At 34.4% G+C, this 26,732-nt stretch overlaps 1 protein-coding gene across 1 annotated transcript in view; it reads right to left on the reverse strand.

The window, feature by feature from the left end:
• The window catches only part of LOC122798300, an 855,395-nt gene that overhangs the window by 254,051 nt on the left and 574,612 nt on the right, over positions 1-26,732 (reverse strand). The window contains exon 5 of the mRNA XM_044067127.1: positions 1,115-1,263. Within this exon, the coding sequence (XP_043923062.1) occupies positions 1,115-1,263 (149 nt within the window). The remainder of the gene's footprint in view (positions 1-1,114; positions 1,264-26,732) is intronic.

Raw genomic sequence — 26,732 nt, forward strand, 5'->3', positions numbered from 1 at the left:
GACGGGGATCGAGTCTTATCTTTGAAAGTGAAATTGGCTAGGCTTAAAATGGCTTACAAGGACAGCTAATCTACTACTTACCTATGAACTGTTATGAATATTTATACAGCAAACACAGTTCATTTTAGTGAGCTTATTGCAAGCTACTGTGCATAATACAGAAAAAAATCTTGTCAGTAAAAGCAGATTTCCTAACTAACTGCATATGACTGACTAACTTAAATGTAAACCTTTCTTGAGTTTTATGGAATAGTATGATTCTCAAGAAATAAAATCTCATAGGAGCACTGCAGTTCACACTAGAACATTTCATGGGGAATATTATAGTTATCTCATAAATCACATTATTAACTTTGCTGCAGTATTTATGAAAAAAGCACAATGGAAAAAAAACAAGTATTTTAAGTACAAAATGAATTACAGTGAACATTGATCTGATCTTCACCTTTGTCTTTTATATTGTTTTACTGATATCAGCACAGCTTGTTAATATATGTTACATTAGAATCATTCTTCACTTATATCCTAATTTTGAAGTATTGTAATCAGCATTTGCAGGAAGTATTTTCCACAGATATATGTATAGTTTGGGATAACCATTGGTATAGGTAGAATTACCGCTGGCATTATCTGCTACACTCTCTCTCTCTCTCCATTGGGAGTATCCCCTCCCCTCAGTTGCTCTGCCACGCCTGCTTTTGCAGACCCCAAGGCAAAGTGTGCCTTCATACACTAGATTCCCCTCAGATTACTGGTGCTAAGGACCTACCTGCAGCTAATGCACTGATTAAACTCTGGTCACTTGAGAGGTAGTCAGGGTTTTATCCCTGTATGTCACACAGTAGCATTGGTCTTATTATTCCAGAATATAGCATGTCTTGTTGTTTCTGTAGGATCAGTTTTATATTCTCTTCCAGAACTGCCAGTATATGTGTTTAAATTTTGCCTTTCGATGAAAAAAATAAAAAGCTGTTGATAGTTAATTAAAAAAGAAAATTACACACAATATTACAAAGTTAAAAAACAGTAAGAATAACAAAATCTTGCCTTTTGATTTAAAAAAAAAAAACAGTAAAAAGCTGGTGATATATTATGTGAAGGGAAAATGACATACCATAGTATAAGCTCATAAAACAGTGAACACAGCACAGCAGTGCTAATGCCAGAGTCTTCACTTCCTGCCTTGTACTTCAGCACTGTGCCAAAGGTGATGGCTGTAGTTATGGAGGTCCATGTTGCATATGCTGCTAACCCATTGTGTACCTATAAAATGGGATAGAAATATCTAATTAAAAACTTGTGTGGGTGCTCCTGTAGACTTGTAAACTTTTATTTTTTTAACTTTCTTGTTGTGGCTGTTTTGTTAGCTAACTCATTAGTATTACAGTAAGGAATAAAGCAGTACTTAAAAATTTGTCTGTCCAGCCAGGTATAAGCAGTACAGTTCCTGATTTGTGAAAATATTAATCCAGACACATTGAATGAACATGTACATGGTACAAATACTTATTTCAACATACCCAAGTGTTACTACAGTAACTTGCATTAGCATGATAACTACTTTATGTTCCAATATTTTAATTAAACTATAATTTTTTTCATTAGGGCTATGTACTGCCACGACAAATCATTGCTATAATATTTGTATCAAATAGAATGTTCAGAGCAGCAGACTTCCCTGAATATTTGATGTGAGAGTGTTCAATCTCGCCTTTGTTCTTACATGGGTTAGCTCTGCATCGAGGACATCTAATACCCACAATCCTCTGCCTTTACCTCAGATCTAGTTTGGAGGTTTTCTAGCTCGAGGGTTTTTCTAAGATTTAACTTTCTTTTTGTTAAATTTTCAGGAGATCTTGTTTAAAATCACTAGTTACTGTATTTAGTGTATGGTGTGTGTGTAGAGAGAGAACCTCTTAACTTAGTTTAACTTCTTTTAACTGGTATAGAGTTTTTCGTGGCCTACCACCCCTACTTGGATTGACAAACGGACTGACATATTTACTGGATTTGACCCTTTTTTCTCTGGATTGACTGTTACTGGACTTGACTTTTTCTCTTACTACAAAATGTCTGAGAAAATGAAATCTGGATTTAAACGCTGCAGTGTGGCCAAAAGATGTGCCTTGGCCTCTCCACTTACAAGAGGACTGTTCTATTTGTCACTCGAAACTGATGGACAGAGGTTTATTGAAACCCTCTTTCCAGGAGGCTCTGGATGCTTCAGACCAGGCATCCAAATTCTCGAGAGCCCAAGTCATCGTTCCACAGACCTCCACCGACTCTGTTGAGGTCAGCTGGACCGTGTGGTGCAGAAATTGATGGAGCATACAGCCCTCTCAGTTGATGTCGAGACTTGAAGGCCTGCCACTATCTCCATCTGTTCCTCCTCCGAGACCTGTCCAGTCTTCGGAGCCAGAAGAAGCTGAACTGATGATTGTGGAGCCCTCGGTGCCAGAACCGCTCCATCCGAGATTCTTCCCATTTCTTGAACCGGAGATACCGGGGCCTTCGACCATGAGGAAGAAGGTGTGTCCCAGACAACCACATCAGCAGGAACAGCTTCTCCTCCCACAAAGGACCGTTATCCTCCTCTGCACCCATGGCTACATCTCTCAGCCACCCCTAGAGGGTGCCCCTCTTCCTCGGAGGCTTCGAAGTCCCTAGGGTAAGAGGAGACACTTGGATTCTCCACAAGAATCTTTGACATCCGATACTGACTTGGATGAGTCAGAAGGGTCCCCTAAGTCACCTTCAGAAGATGTCTCCTTTTCTGACATCTTGGAGATCCTAAAACAGAGAGGTGACTGGCAATCCCTCCCTTCTGAGGATGAGTCAGTTTTGCTGAAGGCATTTGTGCTCGCCTCTCCTCCTCCTGGGTCACGTTAATGGAGTTGATTGACAGGACAAGGCTTACCTCACCAAAGGAGTTCCAGTAGATGAAAAGGAGATGTGTCTTCCTCATCTGTCCATCCGCCTAACAAAGATTCTAGGACCATGGAATTTTCAGTTCACTGAACTATTTGACTCATTTTACACGCTACAGAGGATCTAGTCAAAGAGTTGGGAGATACCTCCAGGGTACTACAGATGCTGCTGTTTCACAGAAAGTTACAGCACATCTCAACACCCTTACATCCATTGTAAACTCGTCCATGAGGCTGATATCATAATCCTGGATGCGCTTATGTTCGTTTTCAGCCTTCAAGTCTTCCTTTACTAACCATTTGATGGAGCCACACTTTTGGCCCTAAAGTAAAGGAGACCCTTACCGGTGTGAACAGGAGGGAAAGACTCTGTCTGCTGTCGGAGTCCGTTTTCCACCCCTTCCAGACCAGGATCTTTCCCAAACACACAGGGTGATGCCCCTCTAGAGGCAGAAAACCAAGGTGACAGGGATAACCTCCTGGCAAACCTTTCAGCACTCCTGAGAGGAGGCCCGACTGTCCTGCTCTGGAGGCAGTCTTATACCCTCAGGCCTGGCAAAACCTTCTTTAGACAATTGGGTAAAAAGCGTTGTTACCAGAGGTTACAAAATTCCATTTCTATCCACACCCATTCCAAAGAGAAAACTCCCAGATGTACCACCCCATGACCCAGCAGCTACAGAAATTTCAAAGCTGCTAGAAAAAGAGTCATCCAACCAGTCCCAGCGGACCAAATAGGATTCGGAACTTACTCAAGGTTCTTTTTAGTTCCAAAGAAAACAGGGGACTGGAGGCCGATTCTGGACCTAAGCCATCTCAACACCTTTGTCAAGAAGGAAAAGTCACGCTGGTCGATCCTTCCATTCACTGGATGTGCTCAATAGATCTGAAGGACGATACTACCACATCAAAATGGCCAGGGCATCCAGGGATCATTTGGAGCCAGTCACTATCAGTTTGAGCCCTGCCCTTTGGTCTGACTACAGCCCCAGGGTCTTCACCAAATGCATGGCAGTGGTAGCGTCTCATCTGATCTGGACGACTGGCTCCTATCTGCCACCACCAGGCGTCAACTGATACAAGCCAGGGATTACACCCTACAACTTTGTACACACCTTGGAATTTCAGTAAATTTAAAAATCTTTACTACAGCCATCACAGCATATCTTATTCATAGGAGCGGAATTAGATACACCCCATTTAGTTCTAAAACTTCCTACAGAAAGAATAGTAGCACTTCAAATCAACATTTCCCTTCTGCTGTCGTCCAGAAAGTCCCAAAATTGTTCTGAAAGTCTTGGGTCTCATGGCAGCTTCTCTCATTGCGATACCATTGGGAAGACTGCACATGAGAGTGCTACAATGGCTTCTGTTTGCACAATGGTCATTCCAACAACTTCCACTGACTCACGAAATATTGATAACGAAAACATGCAAATCACACCTAATGTGGTGGTTACAGACTTGCAACCTATCCAGCGGAAGACCATTTGTGCTACCCGCACGGCCAGCGATAACCAATAACCGGGACCTGATAGGGTGGGGCGGGGAATCTTTCAGGGACAGACAGTCCAAGGCGAATGGACCAATCTGGAGTACAATCTGCATCAATGTTCTGGAGTTGAGGGCAGTGTTTTTGCGCTTGCCTTTGCTCCCCTTCTTCCTCCAGGGACCATTGCAGTTCAGACAGACAACATGTCCGTAGTCTGGTACATAAACAAGCAGGGAACCAGGTCTTACCAACTATGCAGAGAGGCCATGAGAATTTGGCAATGGGCAGAGTCATCCAACGTCATAGCCGACAGGCTGAGCAGGGCAATACTATTGCCTCCCTCAAACAGTTGTGAGAAGGATTTTTAATGCAGGAGCGAAGTCCCCAGGACGCTGGTGCTCCTATATGCTTTTCCTCCATTTCTGATTGCAAAGTTTCTACAGAAAGCCAACAACCTTCAGAGGACTATTATTCTCATTGAATTTGGTTCCCCTTTCTATTGCATCAGGGACCTTGGATGCTGGACCCAGAGCCATATCTACTGACTCACGGTGTTCCTCACCCATCTCTAGAATCTCTCCATCTAGCAGCTTGGCTGCTCCGCTTTTTTTAGCCAGGGTGGTGTTCCCCTTACATGGTTCAAGATATTTTAGTAGCTTCTCATAAAGTTTCCACTACAAAGACTTACACCAGTAAGTGGAAACGCTTGCCTTTTTTAAGGAGTCACATCATTTGGACCCTGTTATAAACAAGATTTTAGAGTTCTTGACCGAACTATTTCATGAAGGAGCAGTACAGTTAGCTGCCATTTCTAACTATCATGTAGAGGAATGTGTGCGCCTTTATTAGCTCACAGACTTTGTAAAGCCTTTTAAAAGGTTCTTTTCATATCAGACCACCAGTCAGAAGTCCGACATCACCGTGGAATTTGAACCTATTGCTCTCTAAATTGATGTTGCCACCCTTTGAACCAGCCTCAAGTTGCACATTGAAATTTTTTGTCATGAAAAACTTTTTTTTCTAGTGGCCATTACATCTCTGAGACGAGTGTCTGAGCTTCAGGCCCTTTCTGTCAAACATCCTTATTTAATATTTCATTCTGACAGAGTATCCCTATGCACTAATCCATCCTTTCTCCCCAAAGTTTGCTCTTCTAATAATATTAATCAGTCCATTGAATTACCCACCTTCTTTAAGAACCACCTAATAAATTGGAGTATATGTTGCACAAACTGGATGTCCATAGACAACTCAGATTTTATTTGGATAGAACAAAAGATCACAGGAAATCTGATCAACTATTTGTAGCTTTTGCTGACAGCAGAAGGGTCTTGCAGTTTTCTAAATGGCTAACTGACTGTATCACATATGTTTATGAGGCCTCTGATCAAACATTATCAGTAAAACCCAAAGGACATTCCACCAGATCAGTTTCTACATCTTTGGCTCACGCTCTCCGCTTACCACTAGACACTAAACCACATACATTTATCTCTCATTACAAAGTGGACAGGGTTTCTAGGGATAGGGCAACCTTTGGTTCCACTGTGCTCAAGAACGTTCTCCCTTGAGTTCCTCAGGATCATGGAGCTAGATTGAACACTCTCACATAAAGAAGTTATGTCCTTACCATAACGTTCCATGTGGAGTGTTCATCTCCCACCCTCCCACCCTTAGGAAGGTGCCTGGTCTGGAGTATTCTCCTTCTGCTGTTGCATTATTAGTGTTACTATCATACCCTTGGTATGTTTGTATATATGTACTTCTATGTATATAGTTTGGCATGTGTGCGTGCTTTATGTCTGGTTTGCTTGCAAACTAGATCTGAGGTAAAGGCAGAGGGATTGTGGGTATTAGATGTCCTCGAGCTTCTTCTCGATGCAGAGCTTGCAGTCGCAGGATCGGCTCCGAACCCATGTGTAATAACCAAGGCGAGATGAACACTCCACATGGAACGTTATGGTAAGGACATAACTTCTTTTTTTTGTGGTTTAGGTGTTAAGATAGCAAGGAGTGCTCAAATTACACTAACAAAATTAAAACCCTGAACCTTTTATTCATAGCTAAGGCAAGAAGATGGGTATGTATACCTAGCAGAAACACTGGAATTTGAGATTAGCTTTCATTTTGTGTTTTAGTATTGAAAAAAATACAATGTTTTAATTCTATTTTTGTTGCAAAATTCAGATAATAACTTTTCACTGTAAAGTACTTTGTGGGAATATATAGCCCACAAGCATGTCAACCTCCACTTGAGGCACAGAGCAGGTCATTCTGTGAAATTAGAGACAGTTTCAACTTTGTTTCACATAGTCACAAAATAATAAATATTCCAGCATATTTCATATAAAAGCTCACTAATTCTGTAATGCTAGGCTTTAATGTAGGTAGACCAAGAGCTTAAAGTTGCTTCCATCCATGAGTTTTCAGCCATCACACTTATTTAGGGACTGCAGTTCTAAATGTTTTATCTTTCTGCCTGCCAGCATAAAAGAAAACATACTTACCTACTACTGACATGATGAAAACCTCTACTGCATTTTTAAACAAGTAGTCCACTGCTTCCCACTATATTTTATAATATATACAGGCTTCCAAAAGCTGTGATATTAGGATTGGTTTATTTATTTGTAAAGAAACACGCTTTACTTATAAATAAATACAGGAATCCCCCACTTTACATGAATATTGTTCCTGTCCATGCTGCACATGTACAGATGATAGACACTGAAAGTATAGAGAGGCAAATACTCACAGTGTCAATCATTTAATGCTTTTTTAACAAAAGGTAAACACATTTCATTAGCGATCGTCATATTCACCACATAAATTAAAATTAGTTAGTTGTGTGGAACATAACAAAATGTTTTAGAATTAAATCATTGTGTTGGCTGGCTATAAGCCCTCTGGAGCTGTAGTCCCCAGGGAGCCACGCAGATCCCTATTATAATCCACCACTGCAACTAGTATTCAACCCTATAGTTCAATTTTAGTTCTTCTGCTATACCCTGCACTATACGTATAGTTCACTGACTCATATGCCTCTTGATTCCTCTCCCTTTTATAATACATTCTGCACTCAGCTTTTTACCCCTCTTCATTACTTTATTCTGTTTGACTCCAGTGTGTCTCCTTTCTGACATATGTAACCCAAATCTTTTATTTCTTGTTCTCGTTTTTCCACCCTCCATTTAGCTCTTCTTTAACACTGTCCCCCAAATCTTCTGTCCTCTGTTGACACTCTACTTGTACATTTTTTATATTTTCCATTTAAATGTATCATTAATGTGATTTGTGCCTATAAGGCCTTAATACTGTTTCTTCTGCCTGTTTGTGTGCAATATTGCTTACTACTGAGGTTTGTGCGTAAACCATTCTTCTGCTTGCTTGTATATTACATTCTGTGATATTGTCTTCTTTTTTTCCAAAATGTTTTTATTCATTTTATAACACAATAACTTAACAGTATAGTAATAAGAAAAAAATAAACTACATACAATGTCCATAACAATTAAAAAAACAATATACATAGGAGAACACTTTATATTTCTCTAACAGATTAGATAATTTTGTCCAAACTATTAAATGATTAGTTATTTTGTTAGTCCGTGCTTTTATAGTAGCAGTCTCATTTTACAAGATGAATAAACTCAACTTTATAGACAGGAGTAGCTTGGGCTTTCTAATTTTTAGTAACAATTTTCCTTACTATAGAGAGGATAGACCATAGTGAAAATGTTTGGTTTTTAGGAATGACTTCGGGATTTAATTAAGGATAATAAAAGGAATATTAATAACCCGAAGGTGTGGGAACAAATTTTCAACATTATATTATCTTAATGTACCGAACTCAGCTCAATCCCAGGACAGGCATACTTGATGTGAAAGTTGGTAAGAACAATTCATTCTAATGATAGTAGATTCTTTTTTTTTTGTTTAAAGGATGGAAGCATTTGTGTAAATAATGTATATAGTTTGTAGTATAGGTATTACTAGTTTAATATGGGCAATATTTGTATTTTCCTTTTTTTTTTTTGTTGTTTTTTTCTTTGTTGTATGGAAAATTGGTAAAATAATAAAGATTTACTATGGAAAAAAAAAGGAATGACTTCAGGAACAGAAACATTGAAAAGGATAAGGGAGTCAGAAATTATACAGTTGTCATTGTGTAGAGCTTTACAAAGATATTTAAAGTCTGACCAAAATGGGGAAATTAACAACCATTTGTATCCAGTCAGCATCAGGGTGTCCACATCTCCAGCATTTCATTTCATCTTTCTTGCACATTTTCTAGTCTATGTAGGGTGAAAAGACATCTATGTAAAATTTTCCATGTGTATACATGCCAGAAAAGATGTGGATTCCTTCACTGACTGTAAACAAAGTTTTTTTTATCTTTTTCTGAGAGTACTTCTTTATTAACTTTACTTGAATAATTCCAAAAAGAGACATCTGTTTTGCTAAAATCATTTCTAAGAATTTTATAAATAACAGATATGTATGAAGTGTTCTTGGGTGAGCTATTAATAACTGTTGAGATAAAATCCAAGATTTTTAAGTTACTGTTATTGTATGCCTCTAATGAAGGTACAAGCTTAGTATGTATAAAATCCTTAAAAGTTTGGATGTCCAGCCAATTGCAATTTTGCAGACTATGTCTGATGATCAAATAGTCTGCAGGACTTATTTTATTAGCTGAGAGAAAATTATTCCAATATAATAGGTCACCCTTCTTAAATTCTAACATTTTCTGCATATCAAACAATATCAAACATTCATTTGTGTGGGTAATAGGAAACATAATTATTAATACATTCTTAATTAATTGATTAGAAAACATAACCTTTCTAAACAACAGCAATATTTGGTTTGTAAGAGGTATAAGAACAAGTTTTGACATTTCACTTTGAATGTATATTTTTAAAATCCATATAAAGATGTTTGTATGTATTTGAGTATATGGTTCACATAATGTCCTATTACTATTAAGAAGAAAGGTTTCATGTACTGATTTCCAATATGCTGTATAAGAAGTGTTATTCCAAAGCAACACTATGTTAATAAATGTGAAGTTTAAATAAAAATCAATATTTAGAAACCCTATACCTCCTTCATCCTAGCTTGTGGTGTGCCAGAGAAGACAGTTTCTTGTTTTTTTTGGGATACCAAAGGCAGTTGAGTAATAAGTTACCAATTTTCTGTTTACTTTTTACTGGTGGGGGAATTATTAGAGCTTGGCCAATGAATAAGATTTTAGGTACCAGTATCATTTTGATTAAAGTTAGTCTGTCTTCAAATGTGAGGAAGAGTCTGTTCCAACTATCAGTTAGACATTTATTTGAGTTTATAAGTTATTGGTAATTAGATGTGAGTGATTTCTTATAATTAGATTCAATAATGATACCTAGATATTTAATATGTGTGCCTTCTCAGTTTATGTCTCTTTTTGATCTAAGTTTCATAGTAACATTTTTATTCACTAGAAGTGCCTGAGTTTTGTTGTGATTGAATTTTAGGCTAGATATGTTTGCAAAGAAGTCTAGATTATGTAATAGGTGATCTACTGAATTTTCAATATCATTAGAAGTTATTAGTAGGTCATCGGCAAACAGTTGTATCTTGGGTGATAATTTGTCTGACACTTTGTATCTTTTAATGCTGTCATTATTTCTAGCATAATTTGCAAGAGGCTCAATAGCCATGACAAAGAGTAATGGGGAGAATTGGGCAACCCTGTTTAGTACCTCTTAATATTCTGAATAGGCTAGATAGACAAGATTCAATATTTACATAGGCTATGGACTTTTCATATAGTTTTTAAATTAATCCTATGAAGTTTGGGGAGAAACTGTATTTTTGCAGAGCTTTAAACAGATATGGCCAACTTAGAGAGTTGAAAGCTTTATCTATATCAAGGCTCAAAATAAAAAGCTCTTTTTTTCTTGTTTGTTAAGTCTATTAAGGACAGTAATCTAATTAAATTGTCATGTATCTTTCTTTTTCTGATAAACCTGGTTTGGTCTTCATGAATTAATATCGAAAGAATATTATATAAATTGACTGTTAAGATAGATATGAATATCTTGTAATCAATGTTAAGCAGAGAAATTGGCCTGTATGATGTGCAAATTTTGGGCTCTTTATTTGGTTTTAAGATGGCAGAGATGATAGAATATTTCCACGAGGGAAGGATGTTTGCTGTAGTTTTAACTTCTTGGAATGCAATGAGTAAGATTTTCAAGATGTTATCAGGTAAGAGTTTGTAAACTTCTGGAATTAGACCTTTTGTTGTAAGATATTTTATTTGTTCCTTTAATTCTTTAAAGGAAAATGTTTATCTATGTTATTAATATTGTGTTTGGATAACTTCTTTTTAATATTATTAGCAAGAAAGTTGTCTATACTTTTATCACTTGTATATGAGTTATTAGTATTAATATTCTTGTAATGGTTTTTAAAACATGACATGATATTTTTTTAGATCTGTAACTTTGATAGTCTGATTATTTCTGGTGTATATTATTTCTTTTATATGACTTTTTTCATTTAAATGTTTAGATCTAATTGCAATGCTGTGCATACTCTTGGGATTAATTGAGTAGGATTGTAATCTGATTCTTTCCAGATTTATTGATATTTTATGCTGCATGATATCCTGATATTCCTTGTTCAGTTTTCATATGTCAGCTAATGCAGATGTGTCATTTGCTGTAAGTTTTTGTTTTAGTCCATCAGTTTCTTTTTGTATGTCTACCAGTTTTTTTATCATATTCTTTCTGTTTATTCATACACCAACTTTTGACTTTACCATGTAAGACTACCTTTAAAGTGTCTCATAGGATAACATCTGAAACCTCTCCATTATTATTGATGACTAGGTAAAGCTTTATTTCATCTAGAAACCATACTTTAAATCTTTGTACTCTTACTAGATAAGCAGGTAGTCTTTGGCAGAAGTTTAAAGGGTCAGTATTAAGTGCTACATTGAAGGTGATCTCATTGTGGTCAGATATAGGGCATGATGTCAGCACTACATTATCATTTTTGGCAAGTAAAGAACTGGTTACGAAGACTTTGTCTATGTTGGTCTGCATGCCAAATCTCTAAGAGTAGTGAGACTATTTCAGGGAGGATAATATTTTTATACCATCAATGTCAGTTAGGTTTCTATCTTTTAAATAGTTGTTCAAGTGCTTGGCAACAGGGGACATCTTGAAGGGCTTAGAGCTTGTAGTATCAGTGGAGGACAAGATACAATGAAAATCACCTGCTAATAGTAACGTACCATCAGACTTTAATGTTATGGTGTCTAAATATTTTTTTTCACAGTTTTCGTCCCAATACCCAGTATCCAGTAAGTGTTTGCAAAAGTGTACATCTTTATATCTAGTTTTAGTATGACTAAAGCAAGCATACTATCATTGCTTGAGTATGAGTCAACTATTTCTGGAATTCTTATTGATTTTCTGTGTAAAATTAGGACACCTCTTCTTTTGTGGTTGTAGTTTGAACTTACCAATGTCTTGTAATCCTTAAAGGTTAATTGTTTAGATCTTCTGTTATTAAGTGGGATTTCTGAATGAATGCAAAATTTGCTTTATGCAGCGTTAAATATTTGTTGACACTACTCCTTTTCACGGGGTTGTTTAACCCACTGACATTAATAGATATAATGTTAAATATTATCATTTGATGGAGACTGCTATTATAAGTAAAATTGAAAAGTGCTTTCCTTGATTCATTACGACAAATATTTTTTTAAAATTCTTATGGACAATTTAAAAACTCTAAATATGAAAATAATAAAACTGTATATTTTAACAACTTTCTGCATGAATAAACTAAATCAAGGCTTACTATATCTCTCACAGAAGCCACAAACTAACCTCTCATGACATCTAGTGGGAATTTGTAGCTACTGCAAGTTAATAGCAAGCAGAAGGGGAAACTGCATGTACATTAAAAACACACAAAAGGAAAATTATTTTTCTCAATTTTTTTTATTTTCCAAATAAATTTGAATGAATTCCATAGTATTTATACATAACATCTTAAATAACTATGTAGACTATTTACATTAGCCTGACACTATAACAGATCTTAATGTATACAGTTACTTTATAAGTATGTCCAAGCCATTATCAGAGTGTCTGATCAATTATTGTATAGTGTCAATCAGCGATAAGACTTTCCCCAAGGGTTGTTGATAAATGGCTTTGGATGAATTCTTAGTTCTTTAATTTTAATTTCCACTAATGCTGTGGTCTTCAGTAGGCTGTAGAAGTCTTCCAAAGTTGGTATTGTATTTGTATTCCATCTTCTTGTTATACCCTTCCTTGAAATTGCAAGTATAGTCCATACTAGATACATGTTTGACGTATTCAAATGAGGACCATCATTCACATTTAATAATACAAGAGCTTTAGTTAAAAAAAATGATTCTTTAAATAAAGTTTGTAGAAATGTATTAATACCATTCCCAAATGGCTTAATTTTAACACAATCAAAGAAAATGTGGTTCCAATCTGCATTGTGTACTTGCTCACATCGCCAACATATTCCTTTTATGGAAGAACTCATTTTACTGATTATGTCTGGGGTTAAGAATGCTCTGTGCAAGCATTTCCAATTAAAAACTTTCCAGTATTGTGTAAAGGATGTATATTTTATAGATAATAAGAAATTTGTTTTAATATCTTCAGTTAACTGTATTGAGTGTCCTTTTGTTATATATTTCCAATATGAGGTTTTGGGTGTTGTTTTATAGTTTATCAATATTTTGTAAAATTTTGAAATATTGTTTCCGATGTCAAAGTCATTATATATGATTTCATATATGTATTTCATAAATTTAGGTATTTCTTTAAATGAAGAATTGTTAATTATTCTACTTAAATCTTGCGGATATGACATAATACTCTGTAAAATTAGTGAGTCCTGTTGTGGAATTTTGTATGTTGTTTTTATTACTTGCATAGCTAAAACTTTTAGTTCTTTGATACACTGGAGCCAACAAACAAATCATTTCTGTTCCCAGGAATTAATAATTTCTGTATATATTTTATGTGTAAAGTTCTTTGTGACTATAAATGGTGTTAAAAGATCAAACCAGATTTTTAAATCTATATTTGCATTAATAATTTTACTAAATGAGTCAATGTAATAATCATACAAGTTTTTGTGGTTTTAATTATGTTATATTGCATACTGATACATATATGCCATGCCAAATTGTTTTTATCTGTTATTTGAAATTTTTTTTGTAAATCAAATTCATTTATTGATATTACAGTTAGTAATTCTTTCTGATTTGCAGAGTAATTTGGACTTATCCAATCTGAGATTGTTTTAGATATTGATGCTTTTTTATATGTTTCTATATCAGGAATGTTTACTCTTCCCTGTTTCCATGGTCTGATATGATGTATTAAAGCTATTCTGTTTCTTTTGGAAAACCATAAACATTTTATTAAGCATGAATTTATTTCTTTAAGTATATTTCTTTCTGGTAACATTGTACTGCCAAGGCTATATATAGGATATTGGGCAGTAAAACCATTTTTATTAACTGTAGTCTATCTTCAAATATTATTATTTTGTTCCATTTTTCCACAGAGATTTTAATTGTATTGGTGATATTATTTTTTGAGACTAATTCATATTCTTACATAACTCAATTTGTAGATATTTTAAGGTAGAGTCTTGTTTCCCTATGATGTGATCCCCCTTAGTCTGCAGTACTTTTTTTATTTAAAAATAAAATTTTTGATTTTGATTTATTGAAATGGAGTCCTGAAGTCTTGTGAAAATTTTCAATTAATATATCTAATTCTTCTAATGTCTCTTTTGTATTAGATGATGTTAGTAATATGTCATCAGCAAATAGCATTACTTTAGAATTGTATTGTTCATAAACATCTATTCCTTTGATTTTTATATTGTTATGAATTGAATCTGCCAATATTTCAATAGCCAGAGCAAATAGAGTCGGTGATGTGGGACATCCTTATTTAGTGCCTTTTGTTATATGTAAAGCTTCAGAGGTAAAAAGACCTAACTTGACATACGCTAAATTATTTGTATATATATATATATATATATATATATATATATATATATATATATATATATATATATATATATTCTTTAGGAGATGAACAAAGGATGCAGGAAATTCAAATATCATTAGGATTTTGAATAGATAGTCCCAATTTAGGCAACCAAATGCTTTCTCTATATCTAAGCCATTTATGAGTGTTTCTTTATTTTCTTTATTAACATAATCTATAAGAGAAATTATCCTTTTAATATTGTCATGTGTGTGTCTATGATATATAAATCCAGTTTGATCATTACTTATTGTTTTGGATAGTGGCATTTTCATTCTGTTAGTTAACATTGTCATAAATATCTTATAGTCATTATTTAATAATGATATAGGTCTATATGAGGTACAGAGGTTTGGGGATTTGTTTTCCTTTAGGATTGGTGTGATTAAGGAATATCTCCAAGAGGGTGGTATTAAAGCTTGTGACTGAATTTCTAATAGAGTTGTATGGAAGAGGGATGGTATCTTTGAAGGAAAAAGTTTATATATTTCCATAATTATGCCATCTATACATGGACCTTTATTATTTTACTCTCTTTTATTGTATCTGTAATTTCTTAGTAGGATATGGGTGCTTGCAGATCTAGTTTTAAATTTTCTGGTACTTTTTTATATTAGAACATTTTTCATCTAGATTTGATTGATCGATATGTATATTTTCTTTTGGGAAATGTTCCATATAGTGAGTTCTATAGCCATCAAGAATGTCACCTGTATCCGAGACATTTTTCCCTTTCTTTTCATGGAAGATACTTTTAATGTTATTAGCATTTGACTGTATTTTGATTCTTGTGGATAAATTATGTAGATATTCAGGAGAAGAGGCCAAGGTATTAATTTTTAGTTTTTCTAAAGCTAAACTAGTTTTATGTGTTAGAATTTTATTGTATTTATTGTTTAATACTTATACTTTCTTTTTCATCTCCAAGTAATTTTGATTTATTTCAGCTTTTACTGACAAAAGTTTGGATTGTAAATCTAATAATTCAGAATCCCATTCTCTGATTTTTTTATACCAAGTTAGAGTTTTACCACATATGTAAGCTTTTAATGTGTCCCATATCATTATTTTATTTATCTCTGTGGTGTAATTAATATCTAAGAAGAACTGTAATTCAGATAATAACCAGGATTTGAACTCTTTAATTTTAGTTATATATGCTGGAATTCTGGAATTAAAGATTAATGGTTTGTACCCATTTTGAAGTTTTAGTATCAATGAATTGTAGTTTGAAAAGGGACAGGGATTGTTTGAGAAATTAATGATTTTAGAGTGTAAGTCATGGGCAGCAAATATTTTATCTTTCTAGTTTGGGTACCAAATCTGTGATCTTGATGGGAAAACAACAAAGATTTATCTTCTTTAAATTTGAAAGTATCTGCAAGATGAAATTATTCTACCCACTTATTTAAAGCTTTTGATACAGCAGATGTACGCAGCAGTCTTTTATTTGTAGTTTCAGAAATATCAAATATACAGTTAAAATCTCCTCCTAATATTAAGCTGCCTTTATAATTACTGGAAATGAAATCCAAATTTTTTTTAACAGTTCCTGTTCCAATGCCTGGGAACCAGTATAGATTGGCTAGGGTCCTTTTTCTGTTATTATATTTAACTATTACTAATGCCATAAGGCCTTCTTTATCTTCATACTTATATATTATTTCTGGATTAATCACATTTGTTTTCCATAAAATTGTTACCCCTTTTGTCTTTGTCTTATAAGTCGATTGCACCAATATCATATATTCCTTAGGCTTCCATTTGTAAATGTCATTTGTTTTGAAATGAGTTTCTCGAAGGAAGACAATTTGTGCTTTGTTCAGTTTTAAATACTTCAGTAGATTTGATCTCTTGCTAGGATTGTTTAAGCCATTGGTATTTAAAGATAATAAAGTTAAATCCATATTAGGTTATTTAGACTATGTATTTTTGTTTTATTGTGACTATTAACATTTTCCTCTGATAACTATAAAATATATGTTTGAGCTTTTAAAGGAAATTGTCAGTTTTATACTTTGAGTGATTACTAATAATGTTTTGGTCAGGCATAGTAAAAATGTTTTTGCAAAATAACAAATTTAAATTAATAAATGTTAACAAAACTAAGATCCACACTATCCATGGAATGAAAATCATTCCTAATCTGATGGATAAACCTAAATCCATCAGATTATCATTCATACCTTGACAATCCAGAACATCTGAGCTCCATAAATTGAATTATCATATGCAGAATATTTGTAATAGAAATAAGCAATATTTATATTATTTTGAACAGATATAGTACTATTGTAGACTAGACAGAATTCTAATACAATATAAATGTCTACTTATTGTATAAGCAATTAATATTTACATGAAAGATAGAAGACAAGCAATTCAATCATAGTAAAATAGGACATTTATTTAACATATTCACCCTTATTGATGAAGTCTTTCAAAACTTATTACTTAATATAACTAGATGGTAATAATGTTTATACCTAATATTTATAATGCAATGTATTTTGCTGGATATATCAAAAGTTATATGTCATTGTTTGCCAGCATTTAAGTAATCACTTTGTTTGTTGCTAACTTACTTAAAGCATCAAGCTTGTTTTATGTGAACATTGATGAAAGTTAGTGCATTTTAATTATCAGTACATCCCTCTTCCCCCGATTTCCTACACATATGGATTTTCATATAAGTCATTTCTTATTATAAAATGAGTGAAATTATAGGTTAAAAACAACAAAGTCACTTATTGTGAATAATGATTGCAAATTCCCTTTCCATATTCATAAATTGCCATATATGGCATATACTGAAAGTTTTTAGATTTAAATGGCAACATTCTATTTTGTATAATCAACAATGGTTAAATTGAGTGATTATTGTCAATTTAATACTATTTGTTCAGAAAGTGATTCCTACATTCTCTGACATTCCTAGTTCAGGCTTCTATTGTTTCCCTTGAACAACTTGTTAGTTTGATGTCATGTATAAAACATTTGTTACTTTGGTAACAGCTTAAGTATAATGTATGGTCATGATGGGTTACAAAACCACAATTCAAATTAAAGCAATTATATGACTTGTTATGACTTATATGAGAAAATCATCATGCTTCCCCTTGATGTTATGACAAGTTAAAATAATAGTGTTATCATATACAAGCCCATGTTATTAAACTGAGTGTCTGTTGTCAATTTAATTCTATTTGTTCAGAATGTGATTGTTACATTCTGTGGCATTTCAAGTTCAGGCTTCTGTTGTTTCTCTTGAACAACTTTGTCAGTTTGAAGTCATGTATAAAACATTAGTTACCTTGGTAACCACTAAAGTATTATATATAGTCATGATGGGTTACAGAAACTACAACTCAAGTTAAAGCAATTACATGACTTGTTATGCATATTTACTTATATAAGAAAATCATCATGCTTCTCCTTGATGTTCAATGTAGTGTATGTCATTTACAACAAGTTAAGATAGTAGTGTTATTATACACAAGCCCATGTTATTAAATCCTGTCTTTAATATCCAAATTCACCAGACTGCTTCATCTTATATGACGATTATATATTTTATATCTAGATTTACTAAAATCATACATTACATAACTATTGTGTGTGTGTGTGGTTTTTTTTTGGCTGTTGCTTAGTTATTTGAGAGACCACAAGCTGTAATGCTTATTCTTATTATTAGCTCCTTCCAAGCATGTTTATACAGTCCATAGACGTTAAATTATGAGACCCTTCTAGTTTCTTATTTGTTATAAGTATATTTCCATCCTTACATACATGAGTACTTTAAGCACGGGCAACAATGCCCATCCAATTTTGCCAGAATACCATTCACTAGTTCATGTGGTGTGCTTCCAGGCTGTTCTTAAAATATCCAAACCAATATTTGTCCTGTTCCATTTTATCAGCCTTTTCCATGCAGTGGCCACTCTGCCAGTGAACCACTCAACACACCTTACATTCCCACAGATATTTCCATGAAGGAAATCTGATGACTCTCTAGCACATCCCAGCAACCCCAAACACCCCTAGAATCAGCTATCCCCATATGCCCAACATGTCCGAGCAAGCTCACCTCCCAGACCACTGCAAGGGGTACTGCACAAGACCAAGTGCTCTTAGTCTTTCACAATGACTCAGCCTTCCTCTGTTATGTAAGTCCTTTATGTGTTTGAACCAAAGTACATTTTAAATATAAAATTGCGCTTATTATTATTATTTTTTTTTTTAATCAAGAATCAACTTGAGCTAAACGAAGTGTTGGGAGACCATCAATATGTGTACATGTGGTTTAAAACAGCTCTTTTATTTTATATATATATATGTATATATATATATATATATATATATATATATATATATATATATATATATATATATTTATAAAACCAAAAACGTCATTGCCAAGAATCATCTTGGAGTCTCCTCAGAGCTGTTAAGCATTATCATCACTCTGCCTCCATTACCATAGCAACCTGGGAGTATCTGTTTCTGTTAGTGTGTCTGTGTACTGCATACCAAAGGCTCACAATACACCTGAAGCATAGCTTCACTTCACAGCAACTTCAAGCCTAAATTCCCTCCCTTTCAGCGAGGCAGCAGCCAGGAAAAGAATGGGGAGCAAACAGATAAACAAGCTGCCACAACAGATAACACATTCTTCCAGCCTTCCCACCTCTCACTCAGCAGATGTATAAACAAATTATTCTCTTCCAAAATATCTCAAATCACAGTTTTATCCACACCCTTCCCCTGGATCCAGGCTAAAACACCACATTTCTCTTCCTAATACACAAGCATCAGTAAACCTCAATCACAACCTCAACCCACAGCTTCCTGGAGAGAAAAACAGCGACATACAACAGCTGCCAGACACAGCTCCATTCACACACAGCATGTCAGGCTTAATCAAACAGCACTCAAAGCTATGATACCTGCCATAATTGATATTAACTATGTTTAGACAGAATAATAATGACATTTGTACTACCTGCCAGACTCGGCTGCATGCATGCACATCATATCAGGATTGATCAAATAGCACTTGAAGTTATGATACCTGCCATAACTGATATTAACTATGTTTAGACAGAATAATAATGAGTGAAAGGGAAGGTCTACAAGAGGGTAGTGAGACCAGCTATGTTATATGGGTTGGAGACAGTGGCATTGACAAAAAGGCAAGAGTCAAAGCTTGACTTGGCAGAGTTGAAGATGTTAAGATTTGCACTGGGTGTGACGAGGATGGACAGGATTAGGAATAAGTATATTAGAGGGTCAGCCCAGGTTGGAATGTTTGGAGACAAAGCCAGAGAGACAAGATTATGTTGGTTTGGACATGTGCTGAGGAGGGATGCAGAGTATATTGGGAAAAAGATGCTAAGGATGAAGCTGCCAGGTAACAGGAAAAGAGGGAGGCCTAAGATAAGGTTTATGGATTTGGTGAGAGAGGACATGCAGGTGGTTGGTGTGACAAAGCAAGATGCAGAAGACAGGAAAAAATGGAAACAGATTATCTGCTGTGGCGACCCCTAACGGGAGCAGCCAAAAGAAGAAGAAGAAGAAGAATAATGACATTTGTACTAGCTGCCAGATACAGCTGCATCCACGCACATCATATCAGGATTGATCAAACAGCACTCGTAGCTGTGATATCTGCCATAATTGATATTAACTATATTTAGACAGAATAATGATGACATTTGTACCAGGAGCTTGCTACTATTATTTAATCAGGATATACATGACATTTCCAAATCCTACTTTAACCGAAGAAGGCATTTGTCTCCATGACAGCATTTTTTCAAAACACTCTACTGTTACTGCTATTATATATGATGTTAATTTGTTACATTTGAGTCTGAACTCTGATGAATGGTACCTTGTTGAATTAGTTAATTAATTACTTAAATTATTATAAGTAAAATCAATGAAAAATGAACAAAATAAATATTCATTGAGTTCAAGTAGGGGAATCGAAATGTTTATGTTTGTATTATATGTTGCTTTGTTTGGCTTATATATAATGTAAATAGTAACCCATCTTGACCTACCTTTGTTTGTGAAGAATTATTGGACTCTTTGAACATTCTGAATAAATCATTACTGTTTCTCAGTTGTTTAAGAAACCCTCCTTTTTTTTAAAATAAAAACTGATGACAAGTGATATACCATATCAGTTGATACTTTGACAGATGTAGTTGTAAGAGTTATTTTTTTGGGGACAGCTATCTTGGAATCAGTTTTTTGTTTCTTCTTTCTAGCATTAGTCCAAGGATTTGATTCTTTTATTATTTTAAGAGTAGGGGCCATCCATTCCATTTCTTCTAGGATATACACTATGTTGTTGTTTTTGATGAATATAGTAGGTTCTCATCTCGTTGGCAAAATGTATTTTTTTATCTTGGCTGAAAAGGCCAGCTGTGCTTTAATGTTGTTTTGTTTCAACAGTTTTATTATTGGCCAGACTTTTTTTCTTTGTTCTAGTGTTCTGGAAGAATAATCATTGTCAAACCTTATTAGACTTTGAGTGTATTTTAAGGGTGATTTTCTCCAAGCAGATTTTAATATTAGTTCCTTGTCTAGAAATGAAAGACATTTTATAACTATGGATCTAGGTGGGCTATTTGTTGAGTTAGAAGCAGGTTTCCTCAGTGCTCTATGAGCCCTTTCAATTCCAAATGAAAGTCCCTCTTTCAAGTCTAAAAATTCAGGAATCCAGGTTGTTAAGAATGAAATAATGGCTTCACCTTCAGTGTTTTCAGGCAGACCAAAGATCCTTATGTTGTTTCTCCTTTCCCTGTTTTCCAAGTCATCTATTTTGTTAAGCAGCCATGTATTCTGTTTAAGCAGAAATTCTTTTTGGAATTCTTCCTCTTTGAGTCTCCCTTCAGTGTCATTTAGAGAAGTCTCTATATTTGTTATTTTTGTATGGTGTTGCTATAATAGTTCCTTAAGAGTATAAGTCTGTTTTTTGAGAATTTTAATTTGAGGTTTTCTAAGTCATTTTTAAAGCCATCCATCTTCAAAGATAGTTCCAGTAAGGTAGATGTCATCAATTGCAGTTATTTTTTCAAAGCCGCATCTGGATGAGAATTCCTTGAGTTGTTCATATTCAGTGACTCAATATATCTCCAAGTTACTTGACAGTTAAATTTTTGTATATCTCCACCAAAATTGATATTTATGTAGTTTAGTAGTTTGTCTATAGATTTCTGATGTTTTAAACTTGAAAATAATAAAATTTTCCTATATTATTATACTAGTTTATGGAGCTCTCAAAATTCACTGCTCTCAGTTGGCCAACTAGGGTCCGCCCTCCACAAAAGGAACAATTTGACTTAATATACTATGTATGGGTTCCCTATTAGAAGACCGAAGACGCATTATTTTGAATGCGTCTTGGTCGAACTCAAAAGCCTGTAACGGCAAAATATCAAAGCGGCTTTTGAGTGAATTCTTTCCCTGGGAAGAATTTGCTTGGCCAATTCATTACTTTGCCATTTTTGGCACTGTAGTGTGGTCTCGAAGTTGGTATATTTAAGTAGGGGGGTGTGGGGCGAAGCCCCCTACTTAATGTAATGTGTAATTTTTTTTTTTTGTTGGAACAGCGATTTTTTTTTCCCTAGGAAAAACAAAATCACTATTTTGACAGTTCAAAATTGTAAGCTTTCGCTTACATAGGGTCGATTAATCACCGTTCTCTTTTTTAAGCATTCGGTGATCTAATATAGACCCTATGTATGCATGAACTAAGGACATGAAGCTGTATACAATTTCTTAATTTTTTTATCTAAACAGACTAAGATAAACTGATTAATCCTAATAATTGTTTGTTACTATGAGTAATTGCAGGATTATAATGTCATTAAAGCAGACAAGGAAAAAGATGCATTTAAAACTGTCACTGTCAGAAACATATTTGTAATTCTTATTTAAATATAAATGTAATTCAGATCAAATAAATCACTATTTACAACAAAACATATGCTTATAAGATGTTTTAGATACAAATAATTGCTAAATGAATGAAAACACAGTTCAAACGATCATACTTGAATGTTAGAGTTCAGTGAAGAGAAACAGGTTCAAAGGTCATGTCTACTTCCTAAAAGATAGCACTGATTGTTTCTCATGAGTCTGAGAGCTAACTGAAGCCTTTAGAAGCTCGAGCTTGTCAAACAATTTGTCAAAATTCAATCAGAAAACTAAGTATGTGGGAATTTTCTAGTGAAGTGAAGCTTGTAAAATGAATATTTAAAACAAAGGCTCCAAATTACCAACCGTACACAACTATAAGGTATATTATCTAAATGGAGCACATTACAGAAGTTCAGTTAAGTAGCAAATGTATATATAATAATAAAATGTCACCACTTTCTTTTTTAATACTTAAAAGTAACACAGTAAGCATATCTCTCTTCTGCAGTGATTAAATACTATGACACTAGGACTAAAACAGAAAGGGAAGGCACATACATGAATAAATAAGTATAGGATATAAAAGAAATATAAATATATTAAATGAGTGAGTGATTTTATACCATTTCACTAGTACTATGCCATGTATGCACAAAGAGATAAAATTATAAAATAGTAGTTTGCAGCTGGATAAGATTTTGATTTACTTGAATTTTGAGTACTATATATTATTTATAAAGTTAGCATTGATGTGGAAAAGGTAATAGGAGAGAAAAAAAGTTACATTAACTTCTGTGTATGATTCCACATTATTTAGAAGGGAGAAAACAAAAACTTCCATGAAATGTAAAGTTATGCATAATCATTTGTCTCTGTGTTTCTTTTTTTCTTTAATAGTCCACTCATTTTTGAAGCTTGTCTTTTGCATTCATTGAAGAATCCATGAGTTCAGGTGGACAAATGTGTATACTTCTTCAAGAGAGTCAAAAGTTTTCCTTCCTTCTGGCAGGGATAGTCTTATTTTTGCTGGGAATAGGAGGTGAGCTTTGGTTCCTTCCTTTTTTAATGATTCTAATAGAGGGACACATGCTCTTCTGTTGGACATTACAAGGGGTAAAAAGTCATTGTCAAACCTGATAGTTTGGTCACCAATTTTTAATGGAGCAAGGAACCAGGCAGTTCTTAAAACAAGGCATTTGTCTTGAGAGGAGATAAATTTTACAATAATATATACACATACATATATACATACATAGAAATATTTCAAGCATGGGCATTAATGTCCTTCTCATTTGCCAATATACCAAAACACTTGTTCCCATAGTAAGTATCCAGGCTGTTCTTAAAAATATCTAAACTAGTACTTGCTTTAATGTAATTTGGTAGTCTGTTCCATGCATCCGCAACTCTGTCAGAGAACCAATTAGTACACATCTCATTCCTATAGAATCTCCTACATAGGTTGTCTGATGATTCTCTAGTACATTTTGTTAACCCCAAACATTCCCAGAGGTAGTTGTCCCTAAATGCCCTATATACCTGAATAAGATCTCCTCTTAGATATCTGTAAGAGACACTGCACAAGTTCCGATATTTTAGTCTTTGTTATTCCATACTCAAGTTTGGGTCTAATGCATCTAAACAATGACTTCATTAGTTTTGATTTCCTAGACTTTATAAATCTTTTTATACAACCTGTAGTTCTATAACTATCATTAACCAATTGGTTGATATGATTAGAAAAACTCATAGCTGAATCTACCCATATACACAGGTCCTTAAATGAGTCTACAGTTTCAATCACAGTGTGCTGTATTAAATATTCACCTTTCAGTTTATGCCTGCCAAATCTCATATGCTTAGTTTTTGATGTATTTATCAACATATTATAGAACTGCGGTGGTGGTGCTGCGGTAGCATTGTCGCCTCATAGCAATATGTTGTCCCGTTCGATTCTCAGCTAGAGCGTCTTCTGTGTGGAGGCATACATGAATGGGGTGTGCCTTCATTGAAGGTTGTGCGTCAGGGCTGGTAACCCGGTACGTAAAAATCCACTACCAATTATTAGCGGACCGGAGTTCCGCTGTGACGACCTCTAACTGGGAAAAAGCCGAAAGATACAAACAAACAATTCTCCTGTGCCCAAATGGTCAAATTAGTCAAGTTATTTTGCAGACATGCCTTATCTGTACCACATGTAATCAGTTTACCCAATTTCAGGTCATTTGCATATAGACTGTAGAACACCTCAGATGAAAAAGTTAGGTCTGAAAGATACAATCTAAACAAGTAAGGGCCTAGGACAGAGCCCTGTGGGACACCCTGACTGTAACCAAGGATTTTGCCTGTTCATTTGCTGTATGATACTTGCCATGTCCTATTTGTAAGCCATGCAGCTATCCATCTTATCAAGAGTACATCACTACCTACTTGTACTAATTTATTGATCAGTGTTATGTGCATGACCCTGTCAAATGCTGAAGTTAAATCTATATAAATTACATCACAGCACAATTTTTCATTTATAGCTGTTATTATATTGTTATAGAACATCATGTTACAGGTGTAATAGATCTGTTTTCAATATATGCATGCTGATATATGGTATCAAGTCCCAACTTATCCAGTTCTGACAATAACTTATCCAGTATTACCTTTTCCATTATTTTTCCACAACATGAAAGTAGACTTAAGGGTCTATATGACTCTGGGTTTGTCCTACTCCCCTTTCTTTTAAAAACAGGTTTAATAAGCGCATGTCTCCAATTTTGAGGAATCTCCCTATATTTATATGACCTAGTGAATAATAGATATAATGGTACTGTAAGTTCTTGCTGAAGTGTTCTCGGGTCATTGTTACTAATTCCGTCTCCTCCCTGTGCTTTGTTTGGATCCAGTTTGTGTGGTTCTTTTTCAATATAATCTAATTTGATTCCAGTATCTGGGGTTACCTGGATGTCACTAGGACAACTTACTACCCCTTTTGTGGAGCAAAACTGTTTTGCATAAGATTTCGTAAATATATCTATAATTTGTTGTGTCTGAGAATACATTTTAGAATCTGCACAGTTTATCAATTTGTGTGTCTTTAATCCTTCCACATCTTATGTATTTATAAAAAGGTTTCCTATTATGCTCAATATCTTTATATAAAATTTTCTTCAAATTTTTTTTGATCTTGTCTCACACTATGTTTAATCTGTTTGTCGTGCTTGTTTATTTCAGTTTTCAAAGTTGTAGTTCAACCTCTCTTCCATGTCTTGTATTTTTTGTCTCTCACCTTAATCAGATATCTTCTTCTTATGGAAATATATCCACCTGATGTTGTATGCCTAGATCCTGATGTTAAACATTTTTTTGATTTTTTGCACTCAAACAATTTCTCTTTCAAAACTTTCCACATTCCATCTGCAGTTTTTCCATTGAACACCTCATTACAATTAGTTTTACATAGTGACTGTTTTGCTTCCATATAATCTGTATTTAACCTTCTTTGCATTGGCTTAGATTTCAGTTTGGCAGAATTATCTAGCAACAAATTAACCTTTATAACCCCGTTATAATAGATAATAGATCTTGGACACCTGTTTTTACTGGATACAGAGGTTGTAATTAAAGACCCGTGTGCCCTTTCTATACCGAAGGATAGTGCTTCAGGTAGGTTTAGGATTTTAGGAATCCAAGAAGTCATGAAATTAATCATATTGCCCCCTCCATCTGCTCCAGGATGCCATAGATACTTATACTGTTTCTCCTGGTTCTATTCTCACTGTTGTCTACCTTTTCAATGAGTCTGGTGTTTTCTTGAAGAAGAAAGTCTATGTTTTCCTCTCTTTCTGTTAACCTGTAGTCTATATCTATTACAGAATCTTCCAAAGCAGCAATCTGGACAGTTTGTTGTTTAATGAACTCATTTAATAAGGTTATTAGTTTGGTGGTATCTTCTTTTATATTGCCCACTTTTAAGTTTAATTTGTCTAATTTACCTACAAAGTTTTGAACTGTAGTAAGGATTTCCTGCATTTCTTTCTTCACTGGAGTTTCTTGCTGAGAGAACTCTTGGAGCTGCTCATTTTCCTTCGTGAATTTGGTTTCAATGTCCCTTCTGTTTGAAAGTTTGACAGGAATATATGAAAATTTTAGATTACAAATTACACCAAGCTGTAGCTTATGACTTGCATAATCTGATTTTGGTAGTTTCAGGTCTTTAGGGCGGCCACGGTGGTGCAGCGGTTAGCATTGTCGCCTCACAGCAAGAGGTTCTCTGGTTCG

The sequence above is a fragment of the Protopterus annectens genome, chromosome 3.part1 (assembly GCF_019279795.1).
Source record: "Protopterus annectens isolate FY-2018-M chromosome 3.part1, PAN1.0, whole genome shotgun sequence".
Taxonomy (NCBI): domain Eukaryota; kingdom Metazoa; phylum Chordata; order Ceratodontiformes; family Protopteridae; genus Protopterus; species Protopterus annectens.